Here is a 17,601-nt window from a genome sequence, read left to right on the forward strand (position 1 = left end):
AACCATTACGCTTTTAATTCAGTTTTTTCAGAGCGTCCTGGATTAAATTCCTGCAAGAATTCGTTTCTGGAGAATTCTTGGAATAGCCCCTATTTCGCCATATAGTAACACCTAGTCGCAAAGCAAGAATACTTAATGAACATTAATCTCCATTATGGCGATTTGTTTATGTCGCAGATAAAGTCGTCCTTATCTGTTTCTTTTTTAAATTTCAGGTTCGGATACCTGAAAGTCTCTCACAATGTGTTGCCTATCAGTTTTTATTTCGCAGTCAGTACGACGAACCACAATGATTGAATCCTACAAAAGGTTCCTTTCCACACATATTAATCTAGATAAGCTATCAGCGTACCTAATTTGTTTTGATAACAACTACTCCGCTGTAAAATTATAGGCTATCAGCGTAGCTAATTTGTTTTGATAACAAGTACTCTGGTGTAAAATTATAATTCCATAACATTGTACCCCTTACTTGCAGTTTTTTTTGTAATATACGTCTGTAAGCATTTTCTTAAATAAGAAAAGCATAAGCAACGGCGTATGGTCTGTTTGCAACGTAAATTTTCTGCCATGTGAATATCTACAAAAATTCGTTGTAGCGAATCTGATGTGCAATGCCTCCTTTTCAACATGCAAGTACTGTCTCCCGGATGGCAGTATCTGTCTGGATGCATGGGCGCAGATTTTTTGATACCCTCGGGCATTATATAAAATATACATGTCCCAACACTATATGAGCTTGCATCGCTCGCTACCATTATTTTCGGGCTTGAATCATAGTATGTGAAAAAAAGTCCGATGTAAATGTGTCCAAAACAACGTAAGACGCAATTTCATTCCAGGTCTTTTATTTCTAAAGTAATTCGTTCATTGAGACGTGCACGTAATGCATGTTTTTTTTTTTAATGAAAACTTGATAGTAGTTCGCCATTCCCAGAAAACATTCCAGTTTTTTAACATTATCTGAGAAAGGCATTTCTTTATGGCTTCTTCCCTTTCATTTTGATCAATTATGTGGCCTATGTATTTTATCAAGTTCATGAGAATGGCACACTTATCTTCCCTTACTTTAAAACCGAAGCTTGAAATTCTTTATAAAAATATTATATATGTGTTGGCGATGCTCGGTTGTGGCAATGACGTTGTCGTCCAAGTAGGCGCAAATGATGTTCATGCCGCCTGGCGGGGTGTCCATGACCTGTGCAAAAATCGAAGGTGCGTCTTTAACTTGAAAGTTAACCTCTAAAACTTGTAGAGTACCATGCGCGTATTAATGCAGAGGAGCCTAGAACTGTTCTCTAAGACAGGGGTATGTAAGTGCCTGTCGTTTCAATTTACCTTAACAAAAAATTACTACCGTTTAGTTTGAATAAATACTCTAGTGTTAACAGGGGATGGTGGTACTCTTTAACAGCTTCATTGAGACCCATTGAGAAATCTGCGCTACATGAATCTGATTGGTATTTTATATAACTTATATGGTATGTGCTTCCCGACCTTTAGTGGCGTTATTTTAAATTTTTCCATTTTCCAGGTTCCTTTTAGATCTCTGCCCAGTTCTCTGTAGTTTCCCTGATTCTCCGGTTCCTTATTCCTCATTCTGTGGTTTGCTAGAACCTCAAAATCTAACATCTGGCAGAATTTGTCCTTCTTGTTAACTATTATGATATCCGATCTCCTTAGATTGGATGGGTGTGTATATATATATGCCTCATAGGATCTTTTTACTTTCATATTTCAGTACTTTTGCTGTGCTTTGCTTGTTCCTCTTGTCTATTTGTTCAGTATGCAATTGATAGTGCTCACTCTCGATAGTATCTAGGGCTTTTTTAGCCGATCCAGTTCCTCATCGATGCTCTCAAATACCGCAAACGGAACGTTCGTTTCTCCTTGAGAACATTTAGGATGTTTTTCTTTAAGTCGAATCTGGCTATTGACTAAGCATATCAGTCGTTGTGAAACCGCGTATGCGTCCTCTACATTAGGGCAGAATGTGTTCTTAGGGTTAATCCCACAATTAAAAATCACTCCATTTAATCCACCCAGAAGTGTTTTCGGATGTCTTCTGCACATACACTTTAACATTTTTTCCTAGAGATATTAAACGTCACATTGATGGTCATTTCTCCGTCAAATTTCACTTCATCGCATGTCACTACTCGAGCTAACTTATTTGTCGTTCGAACGGTTGTTTTTTTTTTTTTCAAACTTTTCCTTGTGTGTAGGTTGATAATCGACAAATCTGAGCCGGAGCCGAAGTGTATCTTTACTATCTTTCGGATTTGACATTCACTTATTTCTGATGGGTTTTTTCAACTTTCCAGTCGAATTTTGTCTCAATGAACCCGATGGCTTTTATTCTGTTTGCGATGCGACTGTTATTGCCTTTTTTGTAACACTCATAGTATGTTTTGTCTTGCGGACCAATGCTGTCCGGCGCAACCGTTGCAATGTATTGTAGGGGAATTTGGTTTTCTGATTGGATAGGCACTCTTTGGTTATGCCTGATTTTTCTCATCGTTGTTTTCCGCCCATGAGCGTAAGCCTTTAGTCTGAAACGAGTTCTTCGCACCTATGACGGTCCTGATTCCTCAATGTTTCGATAGTCGTTTTTACACTAACTACACGCTGGCAATCCTCAGCCAACGTCTGGAAAGCAAACCCTTTTTCGCCTTCGATTCTAGGTAGGAGTCGTAGTCTTATGTTTGAGGGTTTTTTTATTGCTGAGATAAAACCTTTTGCAAAAATAACACATTCGAAATCCCCCGCTAGTATTACAGCAAGCCGAACGTCGACGCAGTATTTATTAACAATATAGGCAAAGTGATAAAGGTCTTTGTCATCGCGTTTTACCAGGTAAACACACTTCCATTTGTGAAAAAGTGTCTCATTCGGGCGGAAAAATTCAGATAAAAGTTTAACCGCTCAGGAGAATGCCATCTCGCGTGTCTTCCTTGGTAAAATATTGTCAATGAACTTACTGTGTGTAGCGGTTTTTAGCTACCGTAGAAATATGCGGACTTTTTCTTGAATTACTCCGTTCGCGGAAGGCAACAGTAAATAAGTCCTTGTATCTCCTATAAAAAAGCGTCAAACGTCATTTCGTTCTCGGGTAGGTAGTTAAAGTTATCGATGGAATTTCATATGGTTATGCCATCACTGTGTTCTGTCTTATAAAAATGCTTCCTTTTGTCTCTTCTATTTAAGTAGCAACTTTGCGGCTTGTTCTTTCTGTTGAAGTTGTCATTTCTCCTCCAACATTGTAATTTTGTTTGTTATTAGAGTTGGTCTTTCAATTTTTCCTCCAACTATTGCGTAATTATGTCCTTAAAGTCTTCCATATTTGATATCGTTCTACAAATATCTATCTGAAACTGGATAAAACATCTCGATGTTGCAAAAAAATGTATTTTATTTTATTTTATTTTTTTTTTGTGTGTGTGTGTGTGTGTGTGTGTGTGTGTGTGTGTGTGTGTGTGTGTGTAAACAGGAGAAGGAATAGGTTTCCAAAGATTAACTGGAGCAAAAATGACATTCTTTGCCTGATAGTAAAATTTAATAATATTTCCACGTTTCAATGAAAATATAAGGTTCACTTGCACTAACAATCAGGTAAAGCAAAATATATTGTCAAAATTTGAGACATAAAACTAGAATTATGCAATTTTCCAGTTCATAGGAATGCATTATTATTTTCAACGAAAGTTAGGAGAAAGAGAAATATATTAAAAATCTGCGTAGAGAAAAATTGAAAAGTTTCAGTTTGCAATGAATTGCTCTAAACAAGTCAATTAAGAGACACATGCGCAAAATTAGGTCGGCCTTTAGAAATGAACCCTTCCGTTTTTTCCAAAAAGGGACAATTGCGTTTTTCAAACTGAAAGTCTAATTTGCATTAAAGTAGACAGTTTTATATATAACATAGGCTAATTGCTTCTTGTGTTCACAACTCAGAGTTTATAGTATGTTTACTTATTCGTTTTTATTAAAAAGTGAAATATAATTTCTAACTATTTACAGTTTATGAATACATGCCGGAGCTTTTTTCAAATACAATTTTTTCCCATCTATCAAAGAAAAACATTACCAAAACGTCTGTTTTACTGTTTATGTTCGTAAAATGACAAAAAGATTTTACTTTGAATTTCGTTCAAATTTCTTGCGTTTAAAACCTCGGATTAATTGCATTTTTTCTTTTTCCTTTTCTTTTTATTTCAACATACTCTTCAATTAAACTGTTTCGAATAGTCGCTTACAAAATATTTTGTGTAAAGCTGAGTTTTTCTCGTCGTCAAATTGTTTTGGGGGTTTATTGTGTCAGTATGAAAACCTCGTTTTTAAATGTTGAGGCATTTGTGGTTGAATAAATAACGAGGACGATACAGTGGCAATTAAATAAATATGCATAAAAAAACGTTAATTCAGCAATTTATTTGCTCACTGCTGGACTGGTCGTGACGACCATACTCTCTGCGTGTCTGTCTACACTTTTTTGGTACACCGGTTCTAGTTCCCTGGAAATTACGCCATCGGCGTACGTCAGGTCATTGAAAAATTCATTACTCCAAGTAATAGGGTATGTGTCGCAAAGTTAGGAAGTGGAAGAAAGAGAGATTATGTATATACATAAGCACGGCAGGTTGTGTAAGAACGAAAAAAAGAACTAAAAACACAACTAAATTGATGTTTACAAAATAGTAGGTTAAGAAGAAACATAAGGGGACGAAATGTTATTGCATTCTCAGGCGCAACGGAACACACACACACACACACGCATTGACGAACTAAAATCAATTCAATTTTCAGTAAGAGAAGGAAATGAAGGAAAGTAACCTATTTACACATACTATGATCCAATATAGTTTCAAAACACAGCAGTCCGACAGCTACAATCCACTCTAAGAGTGATATGTATGGCATGAACACGCACACATATAAAAATCCACACATATCGCATAAAGAACGCAAGTCGACGGTAGCTGAGCAGCGACTTGGTTTCCACCAGTTTTGGCAAATAACAAACAGCATCCTGAACAGAAGCCTGTGCTCTATCCCAACTCTAATAAATGGACCGGAGATAATCTCTTCAGCATCAGACAAAGCCAAACTCTTTGCCAAGAAGTTTGCAGCTTATTCTAACATTTTCGACTAATGCTGCCAACCTCCAACATTTTCTCCTGTATGAGAAAATGTGATAAAATATATTTATAGTCATCGACATACATTCCTGTTTCGTTGTATCACAACTCATCAGTGGCGCTAGACTAGCACCTATCCCAAGCCGAGGGACTAATCTGTGCGAATGTCTATTTAAATAAACATCCGGCCGCTACTTGTAAAGTGCTCAAACGCTTGTTTGTAAACAAACAGCGAGCTTCGCATTTTTCAGCCAAATTAAGAAGCGAGTGATATTATTTACGGCAGTGCTCAATCCAAAGAGGGGGGCTTTATAAAATATATTTGTAGTCATCGACGTACAGTCGTGTTTCATTGTATTACAACTCATCAGTGCCGCTAGACTAGCACCTATCCCAAGCCGAGGATCGGACCTAGAACCATCGTGATGACAGTCGGCAGTTCTACCCCTCGACCAGGGAAGTGGTGCCCGCAACTAACCTGTCCTAATGTCTATTTAAATTAACATCCGTCCGCTACTTGTAAAGTGCTCAAACGCGTGTTTGTAAACAAACCGCGAGATTCGCATTCGAGAAAATGTGATACACGTATATCTGTACGTGATGTTGCCAAGCTAATCAAAAACCTTGATTCCAGTAAAGCAACTGGCCCTGGCGATATTCCAATTATAGTACTCAAAAGATTACAACCTGAACTTGCGCCCATCCCTACAAAACTGTCAAAAGGTTGTCTTAAGGAGAATTGCTTCCCGTCACCCTGGAAAATCTCATCGGTATGCCCCGTATTTAAGAATTCAGTCGATCGTTCATCCCTCTCTCAGTACAGGCCAATAAGTCTTCTGTGTGCCATGAGTAAGTTGCTGGAAGTTGTGTTAAATAGAGAAGTAATCAACCATCTTAGCAAAAATTACCTTCTTAGTGACACACAATATGGTTTCCATTCTGCTAGATCTACAGCTGATGTGCTTACAGAATTCTCTCATAGGATTAGCAACTCTCTCGACAGATGCTACTTTTCCAGGGCAATTGCTCCTTACATATCAAAGGCCTTTGATAGAGTATGGCATAAAGGGTTACTTAACAAGATCTCCAACTATGGTATAGCTGAAAGTGTCCTCTCAATTATTAAATCATTTCTCTCTGATAGCTACATAAGAGTAGTGGTTGATGGGCAGAAATCAGAAGCTCTTAGTATTAATGCTGGAGTCCCTCAGGGGTCAATCCTGGGCCCAACTCTCTTCCTGATCTACATTAATGATTTCCAAATCACATCCTTACACCATTCGTAGACATTTATGCTGTTGAAACTACTATCTATGGTAGCACATCTAAGGACGAAAACGACCAAGTTCTCTCTGATTCTCTCTCCTCTAATATTGAACAAGCGGTACAATGGGGAAAGAGGTGGCTTGTTTCATTTAATGCATCTAAACCAAGCTTTTATCTTTACATCATCAACGCTCTAATCCCCGTCTGGCATCAATTGAAATGAATTGCTTTCGTCGTGGGGAGACTTCATGTTGTGACAAGATTCATGGCTTGACCCTTACTCCTGATCTGAAATGAAACACATATATTAAATCTGTTGCCAAGGCCGCTGGAAAAATGGTCGGATCCTTCTATCGATCCAGTAGATATCTAACCGTGGATGCAATCCTCTATCTATATAAGATCCAGGTGCGTCCAAGGATGGAGTACTGTTGCCACATCTGGACAGGAGCTGCTAGAAAGGACTTATCCTGCCTTGACAGAGTTCAAAATACACTTCGTAGACTTGTGGGGATGCCCTTTTCTCTTCCTTGCAACCTCTATCTCACAGAAGAGATGTTGTGAGTTTGTCTCTACTTTATCGTTATTTTCAGGGCAGGTGCTCGGCTGAGCTCCATTCTGTGGTCCTCCCTCGACAAACTTTCACAAGAAACACCCGTCTAGATGAAAATACTATCACTAGTTTCCCCCACTCTTTATCTGTGCCTAAACCTAAGCGTGCATTCTATGATCAAAGCTTCTTTCTTAGAACGGCACCCCTATGGAATTGTCTTCCGTTTTTCTGTTTGCCAGCTGACTACAATATAGTTGTCTTCAAGTCTAACGTTAACAAGTTTTTGATGAGTCGTTCCATATAAGTAAACTAATTTAACATATCTCAATTACTAACTGTTACTATATTGCCCAATTTCTACTGTACACTCGTTAAACTTTATCCTCAAGTGTCCTCTTGGCCTTGATAAATTATGATGCTTATGTAAATAAAAATAAAATAAAATAAAATAAATAATGTAAAAATGTGTTCAATGGTTAAAATGCGATTGCAAGGGCTATGTAATTTGTTGTTGATGTTTGAGGAAGTCGGCGGGGACTGATTATTGAAGGATCGTCCAATGACTGAAATGATGGGAGCGTTAAATGAACTTTACGCTAGCTTAAATATTATGTCTCCTAGTGACACAGTACTTTAATTTTAGTAACTGTTTGTTTAAAACGCAAATAACTGAAGTACGGAATATGACAATTTTTAGTTGCCAGTAAATCAAATTGGGCGGGCTTAGCTGAGAAAGTCTTTATTATTTAAGAACTTAAAATAAGATAACATTAGGTTAGATGTCTGAATATACGAGCCAATTACGGCGGATGTAACCAAGTGTAGAATTTGTGATAGTGACAACTGATAACAGCGAAAGGACTAAATATTTAGAAAGAAAAATAAGGACGGTTTCCTCTACATGTGTTGTGAGTGTGATGTCATTTGTAGTATAATGTAATGATGTATCTTTATTTTTACGTTAAAACGCGTATAAAATGAGTGTTGAAAGCTATATCATATAGTGGCTATTAGTTTAGATGTTTTTAATTTGTGTGTGGCATCTGTTGCTACAAAGCGAAACAAACAAATGGGGAATTTTTGCGGTTAAATTATTAATACATACATAGATATACTGATCATAATAATAAACATAATATAAATAAACATGTATACAGTAATATTTAACATAATAAAATAATTTAGTTATGTAGCCACTCTCTCTAGCCTTTCCCATCTCATAAGTAATATTGTTATAAATATAGGATTTTTTTTATGATGTTTTAAAATATAGTTTTATATTTTTGTTAACATTTTATATATCTGTTAGTTTTATTATTTAATTATGAGTAAAAATTAAAATGTATTTTATATCGTAGAGTTTTAAAATTAATTGTAATTTAAAATTTAAAAAGGTTTATAAAAATGTCTATTCCGATATTTGGAATAATTAAAGCACTCAGCGAAGTCTTTAGTGTTTTTTTTTTTTTTTGCATGAGGAGACAATCGATAATTTCTCAATGTCATTGACAGTCATAAAACGGCAAATTTTAACAGCAACGACGTAATAGAAACGGACACATAAACACTCCTATAAAGACCTTGTTTTATTGGCTGTATAGATCCCTCAGCAGTGAGCCCGTAACAAAACCAAAAAAAAGCAAAAATAAATGGAATTAGACATTTAAAATGGTTAATATTTAGTTAATACAAGGAAACGAAAGTTAATATAAATTTTGTGAATATCTTACCTTACCATCCCCATCGCCGACTTCGGCAACATTTTCTACTGTCAGCTGCATTTCCAGGAAATTATCGAACCACGATGGAGCAAAGAATGCCTTTAGTTTATCAATAATTTTATTCAGCAACGTCTACGGAATAAAACAAGTCATAATTAAATTACAGGTTTAAGCTATATAGCTTAGAACAACATACATGTGTGTAGTAATTTATTAATTTCAGGTAAATTGAAAACCCACTTCTTGGGGACAAAGTGATCCGTGATGCATGTAATTGAAAGCATGTCATCAAGTCTCGTGGCAGAGTAGAAGAGAAGTTACCGAAGAAAGTTATAAATTTCAAACATTTTTATACACAGAAACACTTCAAATATTGCGGGGTGGACTTATAATTTCAACTCCAAAATGTCCTCGTTTTTTAAAATTATTTTTTGTTTTGGACAAAATGTCTCACCGTTAAATATTATTTCCTTATATTTTAAAGATTTATAAAAAAACAAACTAAACAAATAAAAGACAGGTTGAACCTATACAATGCACACTCAACGTATATTTTATCTTCGTCTTTTTTCAACGGATTATGGATTGGTCACAACGCACATCCCTCTTATTCATATTTTTTTACAACGAGTTACTAACATCACAATATAATGTCGATAAGCGTACAGTGGTTAATGGGGCAATGCCGTTATAAGTGTTTGTAGTTGAAATTTGATATAGTGGATTACTTAAGCATAATAGCTTATCAAGAAATTGTTTACGTTGACTTGAGCAGTCAGCAGGAAAGAGGGCAAATTGAAAAGAGTTTCACAAGTGTGCAGTTCTAAGAAGTTTTTTCGTGGAATCTACGTGTAGCTTTGGGGACAGATAAAGAGTGAGCGGAAGTACTGTTAGTGTCTTAAGCTATACGAGTGTTTCTTGTGTAAGTTTGGCGACAGAAGGGCTATAGATTTGCTCTCAGATGAGCAGTTGCCATGAAAATAATGGCAAAGAAAAGACAGGCTCGTAACGTCACTTCTGTGAGAAAGCGCTTATAGGGAACAGAACAGGGCACCCCCCCACTAGACTACGAACAAGTCTTTCTATAGCTCCTGCCCAGATGTAGCAACAGAACTGCATCCTTTGACGTACCTGGTTCCTATATATGTAGGTAATCGCATCAGCAGTGCGATATCTACTGGCTCGATAGAAGAATATTAATTTATTAGTATAGGAGACTGCTATTATCCAATATAATCTGTGTCGCTTTCACTGGTCGCAATGTTTGTTTTCGAGATCCCGGAAAAAGTTATGCACAAACACGCGAACACAAACATGGTGATCTGTAAAAAGAATATGAAATACGCGTGTGCATTAAACTTTTACGCACCTACAACTAATGAATGAGAATGCAAAAAAACATGGCGACCAGTGAAAACCACAGGGGATTTATTGGATAATAAGGTCTAAAATCATTTTTTTTTATCAAAAAATTGAAAAAAATCATTTATAAGAGAGTGTGTAATCTATTGAAAAAAAGGACATGTAAATGAAGAAAAGACAACAATACAGGAAGTGAGTGACCATTCCAAAGGTTCACTCTACTTTTTATATGTGTAAACAGCCAATAAGATTTCAAGAATAATTAACTTATTAAGTAATATTTAGCGATGCAAGCTAGGCATGTGAAAAATATATGCTGATGCTCAAAATGAATAACATTTTTACCCGCCTTTATTTCAAAATTCACAAAAAATCAGAGAATTAACGAACTTTTATAAAATTTTCAGTATTTATCAAATAATGATCAAGAAATATATGAACTCATCAGCTTTATTTAGTGCAAAGCTATTATTTTGTTTGAGCAAATATGTTTTTACTTAAGTTATGGCTTTGTGGTAGTAAAAAATGATGTAAATTATTTTTCCTGTTTTTTTTTATAAAACTAAAGCATAATAATAACACAAATAGTTGATTTTTAAACGAATATTACTATCTAACGTATAAAAGCCCCTAAAATCTGCATTAATAAATTCGGTATAACTCGAAGAAAAATCAATTTCTCGAATTACTAATATTATTATTGAATTAAGCGTGGTTTATTTAATATTTTCTCGCAAAAAATAGAATATGAAATAACATTTCTACTTTTTTTTCAATTGCAGGTTCGGCATAATTTTTATATGTAAGAATTTAATATTTTCCGCGCTTAAATGAATGTGAAACTTTCCGCGTTACATAATTTTTATATAATATTGAATCATAATTTAAAAAAAAAGATAATTTCAAACCATCCTTTTTTAATTACATGACATCATTTTCACAGTATTTCGAATGGCTGAAATTTTGGGCTTCCGTATATTCTGTGATTACAACACGTTCGTTTTTTTCACTTTTGCGAACGGTAGACTCACCCTGTTTGGAGCTAATTAAGCGATTTTTGTACAAACAAGGTGATCTTTTATTTAATTCGACATCTTAGGGCTTTACTAATTATCTTCGAATTAACTCAGAAACTAATATTTATCTGTTAAAAGAGTTTTACAATGAGTTTATATAACATTAAGATTTAGCTGACTTAGTTAGCTCGAAATTATAATAAATCAGATTTCAAAACTATATGTTCTTATCTTCATTCGTCCCTTTTTGGCCGTACCTAATAATAGCTTCTCAAGGCAGATATTAACAATTAAAAATCCGATAGTTTTTAATTTTTTCATGTGTTTGAAAATTTTTGGAACGTATCACTTTCAGCCCGTTCTTTCATTATGACCCCCGCTACCAAACTATAAAAAATGCTTACAAATTCATGTATCGTTTACCAATACGTGGCCAAGAAGGGAGTGCTCATTTTATGTTAAGTTTATATAAGAAATTGATCCGCCAACTCTAAACAACTAAATTTAAACTACTATTTTAAAAAAAATCCTTATTTTACATTATCATTAAACACCGTTTCAAAATGGTCAGCCAGAAAAAGAAAGTTTTATTTATTTATGCAGGTCAACTACGCTGAGTTATCTCGTAAAACTCCCTATGAATATATGACTTTTTCTAGTTTAACCCAAAACAAGGCACATATAATATAGGGGGATATTATCGGGACTATAAGTTGCAAGGTTGTCTTGTAGCAAGTTGCAAAGCAAGATATTTGTTCACTTTACATTTGAACTTCTGCATGTCAGTCGAGTTGTGAAAGCAGGAAGAAATTATTAGAGTAGATTACCTACTTACATTTAGGGTTCTCTGGTGTGAAGGAGCGGGATTTTGCTGCTTATTGGCTTGGTGGGGGTATTTATGTCGACGGGAGTAATAGGGTTTATGGTTCGGCGGAGCAGCATCCATGAAAATAGTTGTTTAAAAGGAAGAGGGATGTAGCATTTCGTCGATATGACAGAAGCTGAAGAAAATATTACAGTTCAGCATCTGTCAGGTTTAGGACTTTCTTTGGAATCCTGTCCAGGCGTGAGAGACTAGTAGCTGATTTACCAGCTAAGATGCTTCTTTTTAATAAATTGGAAGAAATAATTTTAATCGCGCAAGTAATGTTAAGGGTTGGGTTAATACACATTTTATTTTTTTTTTATTGTATTTCCATATTTTTCTTGTTTATCACATTTTTTCGTAGTGATTTAACCTTTAAGGATTGACCCGTTTCTGTTTATTCACGTAAGGAGTTGAGCCAACCCGAGAAACTTCATGGATACCGCACGTCGGTAAATGCAATATTACTTAATATTTTAAACATTTTAACGTGCGAAGTAATTTATTGATTTTTTTTAATTATATAAATTAAACAAGTAAGGGCAACAAAAAATAACACTAGAAAATAATCTGATCAAAATACTATGCACTACTAATTTTATAGATTAATTTGACAGTAAACAATATATTTATTTGATTTGGAAATGATCACTTCTGTTGTTAGTACTTTTGATTTTACCGCTTCGCGGATTCTACGAATTGTCTCTAATCTTCCTGATCAGTGACGAGAATATTCGTAAGCGGCCGATCGAGAAGCGTAAATCCGCTACTAGAAAATAATACTGATAGGTAGTGAAACATGGAAATCCAACAAATAAAATTAGAACCTGTATCTAACCCAACCCTAAACCTTAACGCTAAACCATAACGCTAAACCATTAAAATAAACCGTTACAATAAACACGAAAGATAACCTCACACCATGAACCCTAACACTAACCTGCGTGATTAAACTTATTTTTTTATTTCTTCCAATATATAAAAATATATTAGCTAAAATAAGACAGCGCGTGCGTTATAAATAGTGGGACAATCCACCGACTATTTCTGTGTTCTTTCCGAGCGAGTCCGAGCCAACTTCTGGAAATACATATACACTGAGTCTGTATCTACTAATCAAGAGTTCAATGATATATGTCTGCTTCAATGAGATGTGTTTTAAGGCAATCGTTTTTGGAGTTAAAATAGAAAGCTCTACTTTTGAAACAACTTTAGTTGTATACACAAATTGGCTTACCTTTGGTCTGCCGTATGGAGAAATCCAATCATATATTCGCCAAGAATTGATTCGTTCGGTCATTTTTAAAGGAGCGTTAAGCTTACCGACAGAGTGGAAAAGATATAGGCAATACAAATTTAATATATATATATATATATATATATTTATATGTGTGTATGTGTCTGTTTATTTATGTGTCTGTGCATGTATATATATATATATTCATATATATATGTGTGTATTACTCTTATATGTATATGTTTTCTTGTATACTTATAAAACTTGTTGATCTCATAAATTTCGTGTACACTGGACAACAAATAAAAGGAACATGTGTACAGTGGATAACATCACAGATCAATGGCGTTATAAAGGAAAACGTTCTCCGGTTTTACTCAGTTTTATGGCCGATGTTATCTAGCATGACGTCATAAAGCATCACTCCCGATCATGACGTCAGAAAGGATTTCATTCAAATGTGAAAATGTCATACGCGCCATTTTATCTAAATATCATCGAGAGTATGCGTGACTCCATGACCTCTTCAGTAGGGATGAAATGTTGTCTGGCTCAGACCAAGAAGAGGGTAATCAAAGTTTTGTAGTGTTCCTTTTATCTTTTTTTTTTCTGAGTGAGGGATAGTTTATAATACACAATATTCGCCTCAACACTAAATCCACTGATCCAGCAATTAACTTTCAAACACAGTTCTCTCTTCTTTCAAGTGGGTAGTTGTGCAGTCATGTAGAGAGAAACAAGCTAACTCATAGAACGACTGAAAACATGATTTTCATTGCTGTTTTATTACTCATTTTGTCCATATGAGGTTCCCTTTTTATATTTACAAATGAATCCACCTTTATCAAGGTCCGAAGGCCACTGGAGGATAAGTTTTAATGAATGTTAGATTGTAGTGTCGTAATCGTTAATGATGTAGATTATGTAGAATTTGGATTATTTAAGAGGGATGCTCGGTAAGATTTTATTTGCATTAAACTTGAATTCTGGCATATTGTTATCGGCTAAGCCGGAGACCAGTGGAAAAAGATATATATTTGTATATATATTTATATATATAGCAGGCATTGACCGGCATTAAACAATCCGTTAAATTCATTAAAAACGTGAATTAAAAAAAAGGAAAATAACAGAGAGATGTGGGCGCGCGTATTATGCATTTCTAAAAAAGTTCACTTCCTGTTAGTAAAATAATAAATAAATAAATAAGCTGAGATCGAAACCATAATATAAAGATATCTAGTCAAGTACGATATCTATTTGACCATTTTGGACGATCTCTAGAAATGTGTCAAGTCCTTATAAAAACAAAATCCGATCGGCCCCACGTATTTTTCAATTATGACTCCTTAGCTCTCTGCGTCTTTTTTCCTGATGAAAAGCGTTGAAAAATCTTTCCACATGTATGAACAACCTATATACAAAATTTTAATCTGTAGATCAGAAATTCCTTGAATGTAAATGTTGAGAAGACACCTCATATCTACATGCACATTCTAACTTGTATAGATATTCTAGCAGATTGCCTGGAGTTGTTTAAATTTAAATAATACAACAACAACAAAAACCAGGAAAAAACTTAAACGTGCATGCGATTATGGTTTTTTTCTGCAATTGTTTAACTCGTTGAAAGTAAAAAAAATATAGTCAGGCTTAGATCGAAACCAAAACCTAAACACAGTGAGTTAAGAACGATAGCCATTCGACCAGCTTTACATAATCTACAAGAAATCATTTTCAAAACAAACATGTTTCCCGACCGCGCATAGGGTTTGTGAAACTGTTTAAAAAAGATAAAAATAAGATCACCTCCACGTATCAATTTTAATATTTCTACACCTTAGCGCCCTTTTATCCGGATGTTAAACCAGTAAAACTTGGAGTGCTTGATAACACTATAATCTAAACTTTAATCCGTAGATAACGAAATAGCTGAGTATATGGGTTAAGAAGTGTCCTCACATATACACACTTTAGCACGTTAAATTATATACATGTTCGGTTACTTAATAGCTATTACAAGTGTATTGATGGAGTAAATAAACACAGGATACCTTTCTTCTCTAAATTACATTATACTGGAAGTTATGTCGACGACAACGAACAAAACAAATTAACACTATACATTTCTGAGCTTTTTACAAGCAGACGTGGGAAAAGACACGTCATTATATTTACATGTTTACAAAAGCAAGGGAAAAGCCACGGCCCTTATGTCAAAGGGAATATTACTCCAATTTTCCTATTCCAAAAACATACGTCAAAATTTACCAAATATGGGAGCCAACTCTAAATTACATTTTCTATATCGTCAACATTGGTTTTATATTTCTAATATCGTCCATAAATGTCAACATTGGTTTTAAGTCAGTTTTCAAATACAGTTCATTGTGCTTTATAAGTTGTCTGCTCACTAGTAATTTTATTTTATTTTACCAGATAATGTTTACTCCTCTGTAAATCCCTGGGGCGTTTCCCCGTTTATATGGACTAACACATTTTAGAAAAAAATGTAAAGTTTAAACATGTGCACAGGGATTTAAAAATACATGGCGCATTAACGCCTGTTGTCTCAGTTTATATGCAGGTCTTCCAAAATTAAGTAGATCCCGACACACATAAAAAAGTTTTAACATAATTTGCGGACATATCGAAACTTATACAACTTGCACCTTTTGAATTTCTTTTTTGGTACCTTATTGTTGTAAGTAAATGAAGACGTAAAACAAAATCTCTTTTCAATTAAAATAAAACACACAGCTAACAAATCAAGGGACACAGAACTCAGTCTTTTAAAGAAAACGGAGCACGTGCAAAATCACGTGGCAAGAAACTGACTTTGCTTATCTATTTAAAATAAAAAAAAATAATTAGTAAGAACAAAACAATTTAAATGAAAATATTTTAAACAGTAAGAAAACACAATTAAAATGAAACTATAACAATCACCCCCACTTGTAAAAGAGGTTGGAAATAGTTTTTTGTTTTATAAATCCAGTTGCTGGACTGGTCTGCGAATTCTGTTAGATCGGCGTAGAGGTAGTTCGCTATTCGAAGGACTGGTTGTCCTCGGGGAAGGTTGGTTCACAGGGTTATCACTATTATAGTCAAATTCATTTTCTGTATTCGGCGTAGTACTAACAGGACTTGTTTCGCTCAACATGGTCGGGTCTGCATTTGCAATGTCGGATTGGATACTTTTAGCAGGATTTTGAAGTCGAAAGCGAGCTAGATGTCTCAGCGCTACTGAATCTTCCCGGCCATCATTATGTCGTATTCTTGCATGTGTACGGTTAGCTTCGATGAGTTTCACTACCTCGACAATCGATTCATATATCTTGCTGTTACCAACCCGTTTTAATAATACCTCCCCAGGGTCACAGAGCCAAAGAGGTAAAGCAGTACGAGTAGAAGAGCGCCTTTCACAGTTTGATATGAGTTGGTGAGGAATTGCATTTGTAGTAGTGCACAGCAGGGAGCGAATATCATTTAAAACATCGTGGTAAACATCCTTTAAAGCGCTAAGTGTAATCGTCAAGATTCTAGAGTTGTTCCAAAAATACCGTTGTTGCGCTCGCATTGACTTTTCCCTCTTGGACTGTATGCAGTTGTGTTGCTGGATCTAATCCCAAGTCCCGGCAACATTTTGCTTGAATTCTTCTGATTTAATCGGAATGGATAAATTAGAGAAGTCCGAATATGGAGTAAATATTTGTCAAGTACTGTATTGCGGTTTGCGTAGAACAATCACGACAAGGGAAAGCAAAAGGAAATCGACTGTATTAATCGACGGCAGTAAATATGTAACGATATCCCGTCGAAGATACCGGGGCAGGTCCTTTGTAGTCTATGGAGAGGCGCTGAAAGGTGGCAGTAGAATAGATCAGTGTCCTATTCGCAGAATCGAAGAACTGGTGTTATATTTTGGCACAAGTGGTACATTCAGATGTCACACGCTGGACTTCATCAATTGAATATGGACTATTTCATGACCTTACAAAATGCCAAAAGCGCTGTACTCCAGGATCTATTAATGAATTGCGTAGTAACTTTAGTTCCTCCAAGGAAGAAGCACCACCACCACATACTCTCAATAATGCATCGGCAAAAAGGTTTCCACTTCCAGAACGGTGTTTTATGTCATATGACAACGGAATAATTTCCATTTTCCACCGTATAATTTTTTAATCTTTCCTTGGTTAGAAGGTTTAAACATAAAATATACGGCTTGCTGGTATGTTACAATAGTAAAATGCTTCCCAGCAAGGAGATCTCTCTATTTTCGGACGCACTCCATTATGGTATAAACCTCTTTCTCGACTATGTGAAGCCGTATTTCAGAAGGCTTTACCGATCAAGAAAAGAACGCTACAGGCCTTTAAGCCTGTAAGAGCCTGCCTCCGATAGCCTTTTCTGAGGCATTCGTTTCAATAGGTTATAGTA

At 35.3% G+C, this 17,601-nt stretch overlaps 1 protein-coding gene across 1 annotated transcript in view; it reads right to left on the minus strand.

Moving 5' to 3' along the window:
• LOC145278099 (uncharacterized) overlaps positions 1-13,543 on the minus strand; it is a 62,784-nt gene extending 49,241 nt beyond the window's left edge. The window contains exons 1-2 of the mRNA XM_080130362.1: positions 13,159-13,543; positions 8,688-8,810 (exon numbers count right to left, since the gene is read on the minus strand). Coding sequence (XP_079986488.1) covers positions 8,688-8,810; positions 13,159-13,221 — 186 coding nt within the window. The 5' untranslated portion in view covers positions 13,222-13,543. The remainder of the gene's footprint in view (positions 1-8,687; positions 8,811-13,158) is intronic.
• Positions 13,544-17,601: the final 4,058 nt, after the last annotated feature.

Source organism: Euprymna scolopes, chromosome 6, assembly GCF_053919585.1.
Source record: "Euprymna scolopes isolate OS-2025 chromosome 6, ASM5391958v1, whole genome shotgun sequence".
In the NCBI taxonomy this organism is placed as follows: Eukaryota; Metazoa; Mollusca; class Cephalopoda; order Sepiida; family Sepiolidae; genus Euprymna; species Euprymna scolopes.